The 11,781-nt window shown below is 41.1% G+C and overlaps 1 protein-coding gene across 1 annotated transcript in view; it reads right to left on the minus strand.

The window, feature by feature from the left end:
• nbas (NBAS subunit of NRZ tethering complex) overlaps window positions 1-11,781 on the minus strand; it is a 232,923-nt gene that overhangs the window by 13,503 nt on the left and 207,639 nt on the right. Inside the window, exon 45 of the mRNA XM_008286182.1 lies at window positions 9,809-9,948. Coding sequence (XP_008284404.1) covers window positions 9,809-9,948 — 140 coding nt within the window. The remainder of the gene's footprint in view (window positions 1-9,808; window positions 9,949-11,781) is intronic.

Genomic DNA, 11,781 nt, shown 5'->3' on the forward strand with positions numbered 1-11,781 from the left:
TGAGTGACTCTGCTGAGACAAACAACAAATAAACAGAAAAACAATACTCAGCGTGTAAAATCCCCGTTATTTATCCGCCTGTCTGCAGGTTGAAGCCCGAGCTGATTCCTGTACACGCACCTCAATGCATAATAAAACAGCTGCAATAATAAGAAGGAAGAATAATAAATAAAATTCACCAAAAACAAGTCTTTGGCTCAAATCAGATTCTGTCAAAAACAAAAAAAATCTGCTGTGTTCGGTCCAACCGTGAAGCCATGAACGACTCAGCTGTGACCAACAGTAAATTAATAAAAATCTAAATATTCAGCAGGTAGAATTGGCGCCGTTTTATTGAACATAATGAATAATAAACGAGCCACAGAAGAAAAACAGCTGCTCGACCTCCACGGAAGTCAAAGGAAGAAAAAAAAACATGTTATCTGTTAATTAGATCTCAGGTTGTGGATTAACGATGTGGGAATTATTAATCTTATTAGTTGGAGCAGGTTTAACTGGACGTTAACACTGAGCTCAGAATCAGTGACGACGTCGTGCTGAACAGGGATGAAGTCGTCAGAGCATCACCATCTTCTGGCTTCAGTCTAAACTGAAGAAACAGAAAAACCCCAGAAGGAAACGTTTTCAAGGAACAAAAAGAGCTTCATGTTGAGAACGTGTGAAACCAGCTGCAGCTTCCAAACTCACAAATGAACTTTTTATATCTTTTAAAGCCCACTGGCCATGTTTTCATTTTATTTCTCTGCAGCTCGCCGGTGTTCAGGTGTTCTGGAGGATCCCATAGATTCTCTCATCAATCTCTGCTGCTGCTGCTGGTTTCACGAAGAGGAAAGTTCTTCACCGACAGACTCCAGGATCGGTTCATTATTCCTCAGAGCAGGAGGACCCGACCCGAACCGGTCCAAGCCGACAAAGTTTAACAAAAGAACGACAAGCAGAGACAAACGACTATAAAGACTCACAGAAAACACCAGAACTCGACCACACGGACACACAAAGTGATGCAGGTTCAGAGCAAACGGAGACAAAACCTCGTCCTGGACGCAAAAGGNGTTAGCGGCTCTGTCAGTCTCTATTGGATTCAGGGAAAGTTTCCACTCCAGCAGCCAGCAGCCTGATTGTGTTTTGGTCCTAAAAGCCTTTTCTCTGCTGCTCACTTTCACAACGCTGAGATGTGTAAACTGAGCAGCCGAAGCCGGAGAGAACCGAGACGTTTACAACAGACTGGTTAGATCTCTGCTGAGCTGAGGGCTGCTCCTCTGGAGAGCACGACTTCAGCGTGGAGAGTAAAGCTTTGAGCTACTTTAGATGAAATGTAAACCCATTTTGGACAAATTTACTTCATTTAGGACACATTTGGAGCTGTTTTGGAAAAGTTCATGTCATTTTTGTTAAAACCAGAGTAATCCTGGGCAGGTTTTAAGTGATTTTATGCCAATTTAAAGTCACGCTGATCGAGCTTTTGTCACTTTAGAGAAACCTAAAATCCTTTTGTACCAGTTTTTTGTCTTTTTGGACAAATTTATGGCGGCAAGAAAGCAGAAAATATTCCCATCAAAGAAGCTGCAATTACAGAATTTAGACTTTTTTAAAATTTTAAATCCATCAATCGGATCAGCAGATGATCAAAAAAGCTGCAGATGAGTTTCCGAGCTGCCGACTAATCGATGAACGGCTGCGTCTGTATCTGCTGTTGACTGCTCTGGAAGCTGCTTTGTGTCGGCAGGACGGTTGTCATCAGCTCTTTATCTGATCTTTGTCTCCGTTTAACTCGTCCTCGGTCCGAACACGTTCACTGGGATCAGCAGACGAACTGAAACAAAGCTCCTGCACCATGAACATGAAAACCCTCCCGTCCTCCTGCAGCAGAGCTTCACCACCTCTTCACCCGGCAGACGGCAAACATGAAGCTGAACCGGCACGTATCTCACCACAGCAAAATAAATGACTTTTCCTCATTTGTGTCAAGCGGTTTTCCATAATGCCATTTTAATTAAAGACTAATCTTCAGAATTAATCTTTCTTTTTTTAAAATAAAAACCACAATCTCAGGGGCATCTCCTGTACGAGAAATAAAAAATAAAACAAGGTGTTGATGGCGAGGAAACAATGCGACGGTAATCTGCGACTCCGGAGCAGATAAAAGCTGCCAATCACCAACACGGGATTCTAATGTAATTAATGAGCAGAGCTGATAAAACCACGAGGCGGTGCGGCCAAAATAAACCCCGGGCTTGTTATTGTGGCAATAAATTAAGAGTGACATTTGGGAAACCTGCGGTGAAACAAGCTGAAGCGCGAACCTGAGCGAGGTAACCGAGTGGCGAGTGCAGTTAATTAACAGTTAAGCTTCCTCGGTGGACTCGCTGAACTGCAGGCTGACCAAGCTGAACTAAAATCAATTATTTCTGATTCTCCTGAGATACCGATCCGATAATGGCGACGGCGCAGGAGCCGAGAGGAGCCGAGAGGAGCCCTGGAGGTCACGCAAAGTGTGTTCTGCTCCTCTATCAGCCTAAAGTTGGTTAATGGAAACACAGAAGATCAGAATGAAGGAGAAATTAACGCTCCGAACCCCGAAACCTGACTGAAAGGAAAGAAAAATCACTAAAATGACACCGATTTGTCAGCCAGAAACGGTTAAAACAGGAAGATTCAGCTTTATGGTTCACCGATAATCTGTAATGTGTCAGAAAACGAAACCAAACGTGAGCTTAAAATCAGGTGATTTCATCAAAAATCACTTGATTCTACAGTCGTCCTCAGATGTATTCAAAACCTTCCATCAACGAAAAGGCAAAATTCACAAAAGTCACTCAAACAAATAGAAACTGGAAAAACTAATAATAAATAAAAATTTGGTAAATTATAATTTAGTGTAATGAGACGTTGCTTTTGAATTGTGGTTGAAAAAAATAATTTAAAAAAAAGAAAAAACACACACATAAAGAAAAAAACAAAACTGGACTAAATGTTAGTTTACAGGTCCCATCATGCTTGTTTGATTAATTTTTATTTTTTAATGTATTTTTTTATATATTTCTGTTGAACCACAATTCAAAAGCAATGTAATGATTTTCATTCAATTTTTATTTATTATTAATTTTGTCAATTTCAACATATTTCACTGACTAATTCTGTAAAACACAAAGTTCTGCAGTGATTTCACAGAGCAGAGAGGACGGACATGCCATTAATTAAAACTGTAAACAGCTAAGAAAAAAAAAGGCTTAAAGTTTAATTACAATTAAACAACTACAAAGAGATAATGCTGGTGATGATTGATCAGGACTTTTATTCTGGAGCAGCACCTCTAGCATCCTGCCACTAATCCTGACCTCCTTTGACAAAAATCTGGACCTCAAGTTCTTCTCCTCAGTATGTGAAGTGCTTTGAGTCGACACGTGTTATGACCGGCTGCTGTATGAATCAAAGTGAACAGAGCTGCCGATAAAGATGCATAACGTCCTCATCAGTTCTGCAGATGTTACACAGCTGCTCCTGTTGTGCAAGTAAACACCAGATTGTAATGTTCAGCCTGTGTGAGACGTTCCTCGCTGCAAAGTCCTTGTTTTTTGTTTTATAATTTGCGTCCTTTCACATAGCAGCCACTCAGACCAACAGGTGAGCATTCATTCCCACAGTGAGCAGCACGTTATCAGCTGTTCCTATTGTGCAAGTAAACACCAGACTGTATCCTGCATGAGACGGGCATTCAAGTTCCTCGCTGCAAAAACTGTGTCAAAAAAAGAGCTGCTGACGAAGATGCACAACGTTCTCATCAGTTTTGTGCAGCTGTTCCAATTAAATGTGCATGTAAACACCAGACCGTAAAGCTGATTGTGTATGAGATGCAGAAGAGCTGCAAAAAAAAACATGCTGTTGTCATATAATGTGAGTGAACAGAGCTGTTGATGAAGATGCACGACGCTCTCATCCATTTAGATGTTCATGTAAACACCAGACTGTAATGTTTATTCTCTATGAGAAGGTCCTTGCAGCAAATTCCACGTTTTTTGTTTTATAATTTGGGTAAATTTCCCATGGCGGCCCCTCAGACCAGCAGCCGACCACACACCCCCACAGCCAGCAGCACGTTATCAGTAGATGTGAGATGAATCCTGTGCTGATGTTATCTCCAGACCAGCTGAACGCCGCCCTGCTCGTTGGGCTCAGAGCAGATAATTCCTCAGAGCGGACTACCTGCCTCCTTCCATTCACCCGTCGCTCCTCTAACGCCGTCTGATTTATCTTCCCTCCGTCGCCTCCCGCTCTCCACTTCAGCCTCCTTCTAACTTTTCTCTGTAATTTCCCCGCCCGTCCCATCCCTCTCCCTCTCCTTTTCCCACGTCTAAATCACTCGATTCTCTCCTTTCTCTCGCCGCCGTGAGAGGAGCAGGTGAACCCGCACAGGAGCCTTCGTTTAGCTGTCGCCTAATGGTGCGGCTTCCTGCTATCTGATGCAGGAACAAAGCGGAGGTCTGCCGGGTCTGAGAGCTCCACTTTGTGACGACTGCTTATCAGATGGAGGAGGCGGCGGCGAGCGGCCCACACAGTCTCCCACCATTACTCCGCTATCTGATGCCCAAAGCGGAGGACGGTTAGCGAGCCAATCTGAATGTCGAGATTATTTCTGTAGAACTTAATTTAAACTTATCTCACAGCGGCGACGAGGGCTCATAATTTCCTTGCCAGACTCTCCAGACTTTCTTTTCTCACACTCTCTGCGCTGCGTATGGAGTCCAACACACACAAATAAACACCAGGTTGTGTCTGAGAGGCTTTCAGAGATGTTGAGAATGAATTACAGACTGTGTCACCAAACGCTGATTGAGTTTTATTGTTGCTATCTCAGAGCTCCACCTTCCCTCTGCTAGCACTGCTGCTACCGTCTCTCTTAGCTGCATGTCGATATGTTTTAATCTAAAAAAAATATATTAACCTTCTTCCAAATCTTCTCCTCTATGTTGTCTGCTATCAGTTCTATAAACTGGACACAGGTGAAATTCCTCACCTGCAGAATAAGTGCTTACTAATAGCAGGTTTCAAACGCCTCACATGCATGCTAAGCTAACTAGCTAGCTGTGCACAGAGAAGCTTCTAGTCTCCATCAGCTACTGAGAGACCAAACACTGGTTTAAAAAGGGTCAAATAATGTCACTTAAATATAAATACAACTAAATCTGAAGCTACCAGACCCCCTCAGAATCAGATGATTGGTTTTGTATAACAGAAAGCTGTGAGAATTTTGTGCTTTTTAAATTTGAGACACTTTTTTGAGCCCAAAAATGAAGATTTTTAAAAAAATTTCTGCCTCCAGTCGTCTGTACCTTAATTCTCTGTAGGTTGGTGAGGAGATAAAAACAGATACAGAACACGCTGAAGGAACCAAAAAAAAGGATATGTTGGCAAGCAGATAACGTAGTGGATAACAACCAGAGCTCATATCTTGAAGAACACTCCCCAGGAAGATGAAACCACATCCACACCGAGCCACAAAAGACCCTAACGAACCCCCACGACTCACATAACGAGGGGGAGGAGCAACAAACCCCCAGCTGAAACCGAAACTCAGGTGTTAATGAATCCTTAAGGATATCAGTATGTGGAACTCCCAACTAGTCAGTCAGAGCTGATGAAGCCTCTTGGATGAAAGGGGAAACGTCTTCAAGGAACTCAAGCAAGTCCAGTTGCTACCATTAATCTACCAGAATATATCTTGAAGACAGACCAAGATCAACGAGAACAGAGTTATGACCCCAAATCATATCATCGTCAACTAAAACAGCAACATTAGCTAAAGTACGTACCAATACCCATCAGTTAAAGAACACTGAGACTGGATTGGTGCGTCACCAATATCTATAAAGTCTTNACCACAGTGAGGCTCAAAGCAACACCAGAGTTACACCACACGACAACTCAGGCAGTCACAGTGACAGCGGAGCTACACAACGCGACAACCTGATGATCACGGTTTGTGGGCCACGACTGCTGCCGCAGAGCGACACACAATCAGCGGCAGTCGATCTGGACTTCAGTGGAAGCCTTCAAAGCTTCCAGCGCGGCGGCGAACAAGCGATACGAGGCTTCATTGTTATTCTGAAAAGTGTCACCTGTGGCTAAACTTATTCTGAGAGCGAACGGAACGAAGGAGGGTTAATGTGGAAGAAATGAGCGAAGGAGGCGGCGGAGGGAAAGTAATTAATTTTCTTCTCAAAGGTTGGCTTCTAGTGTGATTTAACAGTTGAGAGAGCGTCTGATTTCTGAGGGGAAAACTACAAGCTGCCAGAGCTGCCGCACAAATACATCAGCGACAGCAGCCCGGCTCTGGGCGGCTGGAGGGGAGGCTGCTCACGTCTGGTCACGGCCAGGACGGACACGCACATAGAGACACATGGACACGCACATGGACACGCACATGGAGATACATGCAGAGGACATGGAGACACATGGACACGCACATGGACACACACATGGACATGGACACGCACATGGACACGCACATGGAGACACATGGACACGCACATAGAGAGGACAGACAACATGTAAAGGACAGAGAACACAGAGACAATGAAGCAAGAACAGTAATTACAGCACAAAGAACCACAGAAAGAGAGTCGACACTACACAAAATGACAACCAAAGACAAACACAAGAGCACACAGAGACTTAAAATGACAACAAAGAGACACAAAATGACCATAAAGAGAAACAAAATGACACCAGTAAAACATGAAATGACCAGAGACACACAAAGAGACGTCAAAATGACACAAAACTACCACAAAGAGACAATAAATGACACAAAATGACACCAAAGAGACATAAAATGATCATAGAGACACACAAAGAGACTGACGACACAAAATAACAACAACAACCACCCCCCCACACACACACACCCACACACAAAATCTCACAAAGACACACAAAATGACAACAAAGAGACATGAAACAACCACATGGACACTAAATGAACATAAGGAGACACCAAATGACCACAAAAACACACAAAGTGACCACCAGCAGGCACAAAATGACCACAAAGACGCACAAATCTACTGCAACGAGACAATAAATGACACAAAATGACGCCAAAGAGACATAAAATGATCATAGAGACACACAAAGACACTGACAATGGCACAAAACAACCAAAAACCCCCACAAAACTACACAAAGAGACAAAACGACAACCAAAGACAAACAAAAGACCACACAGAGACTTAAAATGACAACAAAGTCCAACAAAACGACCACAAAGAGACACAAAATGATCCAAATAGAGACAATAAACAACCACAGACACTCAAAATGACCATAAAGAGACATGAAATTGCCATAAAATTATAAAAAAGAACCACAAAGAGAAACAAAATGACACCAATAAAACATGAAATGACCAGAGACACACAAAGGGATGTCAAAATGACACGAAATGACCACAAAGAGAGACAAACTCAGCACTAGAATGACAACGAAAAGATTTCAAATGACCTCAAAGACACACAAAATGACAAAATTTTGAGTCTCTTTGAGGTCGTTTGTGTTTCTTTGACATCTTTGTGTGTCTGTGGCGGTCATTTTATGTTTGTCTGGCATCATTTTGTGTCTCTTTGTGGTTCTTTTATTATAATTTTGTGCTAATTCCACGTCTCTTTATGGTGATTCAGAGCCTGGGTTGTTTTTAAACCTGTTTTCCTGGTTTCTAATGTGTTTTCTGCGTAGGACAGATAACCAGAGTGTTATCAGCCGACGTGAAGGTCGTGGATTTCCAGAGATAATGAATAAACGTGGCGGTAACGGGCGAGGATTAATGCAGCAGCTGTGGCGAGCGGCGTTCGCTCAGCGACGGATCTGAGAGCTTCACATTCACACTCGCAGCTGTTTAGCGCTAGTTAAGATTCCATTTCTGTTTCCCACATGACCTCCATTTCCAGAAGGTCCTGAGCTTCAGCTTCACTCATTTACTGCTCCATCATCAGCAGCCCGTCACGTTCTGTCTGCATGAATCGCAGCTTCATTCACGGCGACTGATGCACGAGCAGCAGCCGGAGCAGAAAGAGATCAGCTGATTGGAGTCGGTAAACAGTCGTCGACCACGAGAGTCTGGAAGTTACTACCGCCGCAGACGTCGAGTAAAGAGACGAACGGATAGCAGGATGTAGGTCTGACCACGGCAACACAAACTGGTAGGAAGGACTCACAACACACAGGCAACAAACAAAGACACACAAAATGACCAGAAAGAGATTCAAAAGGACCACAAAGACACACAAAATGACCAGAAAGAGATTCGAAATGACCACAAAGACACACAAAACTACTACAAAGAGACATAAAATGATCATAGAGACACACAAAGAGACTGACAACGACACAAAACAACGAAAAAACACACTAAACTACACAACGGCACACAAAATGACAACAAAGAGACATGAAACAACCACATGGACACTAAATGGACATAAGGAGACACCAAATGACCACAAAAACACACAAAGTGACACCAGCAGGCAGAAAATGACCACAAAGACGCACAAATTTACTGCAAAGAGACAATAAATGACACAAAATGACACCAAAGAGACATAAAATGATCAGAGACACACAAAGACACACAAAATGACACAAAACAACCACAAAGAGATGCAAAATGATACAAAACAATCAAAAAAAAAAAAAAAANAATTTAAACAAAAGCTTAAAAAAACATTAAAATACCACATTTCTAAGATTTAGAAGAGACAGAAAAGTGACGGTTAATTCTAATTTTAGTTAACTTTCTTACAGAAATCTGGTGTTAAATATACACAGATATGTAATTTCCATGGCTGAGTGACGTATTTTATAAAAACTTTTGGTAACTTTTGCTGCCAGACAATTTGTGTTTGTTGCTTTTATATATATTTTTTACTTCTTTTCCTAGTTTAACAGATAAAAGCCACACTTTCTCTGATTGAAGCAGCCTGCTGCAAATAACTGTGGTTCATCGTGGAGAATAAAACACTCAGAGGAGTCTGAGAGGCTGCTCTGACCCAAACTACTTATCTGTAAACTTCCTCAGAAGACGCTGCAGAGGACAGAAAATTAACCAGCCGACAGCAGAAGACGGTAAATCAGCTGCTGGCGGTTTGCTTCTCACAGGATCTGACTTTCTGTCTCCAACCGGCGACACAAACAGACGGATTCGTTAAACTCCTGCAGCCAGATTATGACGGCAGTGTTCAGTTTTTAATAAAATATGGTGAAAACTGGGAAATCTGAAGCTTTTAAAAGTATTTCTCTGCTGTTTTTGTCAACAGATAGTTTGGAACCCGATGGTGGCTCAGTTTTCAAGATTCAAGATTCAAGATTCAAGGTTCAAGATTCAAGATACTAGACTCAAGGCCTTTACTGGTCACAAACACACTATACACAGTAGAACACACAGTGAAATGTATTTATGTATCTGTTAGAGATGAATGGGTAAATGATGGATGGATGGATGCTAGATAGATGGATGGATGCTAGATAGATGGATGGATGGATGGATGGATGGATGGATGCTAGATAGATAGATGGATGCTAGATAGATGGATGGATGGATGGATGGATGGATGGATGAAGGATGGAAGGAAGGATAGATGATGGATGGATGCTAGATAGATGGATGGATGAATGGATGAGGACACACAACATTTAACTTTAGGTCCTCTGCATTATGTGAAAACAGTGTGTGGATGTCGACAGTAAACTCAGCTATTAATTTTTTTCCCTTCTTCTTGCAAAAACAGTTTAAAAAATAAGGAGCTTTTCTTACACTTCCTGTTTCATCATTGGAGGCCACGCCTGCAGGAGGAGCATCAGCAGCTGGAAGTCCTCCCACTTCTGCGCCGCCTCCAGCAGCTCCTGGAAAAGATCGTAGCGTTTGTCTTCGTTCTCCACGTCTTCGATCTGGACCTGAACAAGAAAGCAGGAAGCAGGAAGTGAATAGATCGATCGGATAGATAAACTGCAGCATCGTCCACGTAGAGGTTCATCTACGAACCAGAGCTTCACTGATCTCAACAAACGACCACAAAGTTNACACAAAGTGATGCAGGTTCAGAGCAAACGGAGATAAAACCTCGTCCTGGACGCAAAAGGACGACAGCAAAACATACGCACAGTTATTCAAATCAGACATCAAGCGACAAAAACACAAAAATAGTGAGAAACGCAGACTTTAAACGTGTACGTTATTTATAGTTTTCGCGTCTTTCTTAATAGTCAACATGGAAATTAATACTTTTTTCATGATTTACTAGAAATCATCTGAAATTGAACTGTAAAATAACAGTTTAAAAGTTATTTACTGTTTTTAAATCCTCAGTGTACATCATTTTCTTTTAAAAAGTGGCAGAAACTGTAAAAATAACGATTTAATTTAAATGCAGTAAAACATTTAACAGTCACACATTGTAAAAGAATTATTCACTAGTTTTAAAAAGACAGATTTTTTTTTAAATTGTTGAGGTTTTGGCCTCTTTTTAAAGGGTTATTATCTAAATCAATTTTTTTTCTCTTTTTTTTTTTTACTAGATATTTTCTGTAACTTAATTGTAAAATAACAGTTAAAAAGCTATTTATTATTTTTCAATCCTTAATACACAAAAACTGGCAAAGAACATATTTTTTGTTTGTGTTTTTCAGCAGATTCTATTTTACAGATTTTTACTTTTTTTAAGAGTAAATTAATTTAAATTATTATTTTTTTTAAATCACCTATTATCTGTCATTTAACAAAACAGAGAAAATCTGGAAAATAACGAATATTAACCATTTTTAAAAATCTTTAATATACTCAATTTTCTTTCAAATAACAGCAAATATCTCTAAAAATATTTTCTCATCTAAATTAAGATTTTTTCTCTCATTTTTTTTTTTTTTTTTACTAGATATGATGTATAGTTCAATGAAACATGATGAATCTGTCCAACATCAGCTCCTTCCTGCAGCGAGGTCGTAAATATGAACCGGATAATTAGTTAAAACAGCTCCGATCACGCTGCAGACGAGAGCTGCTGCCGGAGTCGTGTGTGATTAACATGACAAGCAGCACATTAAATATTTACGGCAGCAAAGGAATCTGATCTGGTTCACATGATAAAGGACACGTGATAAATCTGCAGCGCTGCGACGGCGGATTGAGCCGCTCAGACTGAGTTCTGCTCGGTTCTGCTACGAGCTGCAGCTCAGATCAAACCAGATTCAAACCGGAGACCAGAAGAAAGTGTGTCAGTTAAACTACAAACACAGAATGAGCTGATTTAAAACCTTATTAAAGCCACCGATTAACGGCTGAAAGATGGTAAGTTCAGGATTGTAGTTCCTTGAAAACTGTTTATTAAAACTGAAGCTACTGGGAATGAAAACAGTTTATCATTCATCAGATCAGAAATCAGAAAGACTGATGCAAACTGTTGATGTGAAAAACACTAAATGGTAAAAATCTGGCAGCAGTGGAGCCAAAAAATATGTTAAAAACTGAAAACAACAACAAATATCAGCACAAGAACCATATTTAAACTGTGACTTTAGAGAAAGATGCTGCTGATCACCAGTTTGTCCTTCTACATCTGAAGTTCAACACGACAGAAGAAACGAGACAAACTGCAGCTGCTGCAGCCTGAAAACCACGTTTTAAATCATTCTGGACGAGCTTCAAGTAAACGTGGACATTTTTCATAATTTGGGATTCGTCTTTAGTCATTCTGGACAGATTGTAGGTCAGTTTGGACTTTTTAAAAATGA

Source organism: Stegastes partitus, unplaced genomic scaffold (assembly GCF_000690725.1).
Source record: "Stegastes partitus isolate 25-593 unplaced genomic scaffold, Stegastes_partitus-1.0.2 Scaffold439, whole genome shotgun sequence".
In the NCBI taxonomy this organism is placed as follows: Eukaryota; Metazoa; Chordata; class Actinopteri; family Pomacentridae; genus Stegastes; species Stegastes partitus.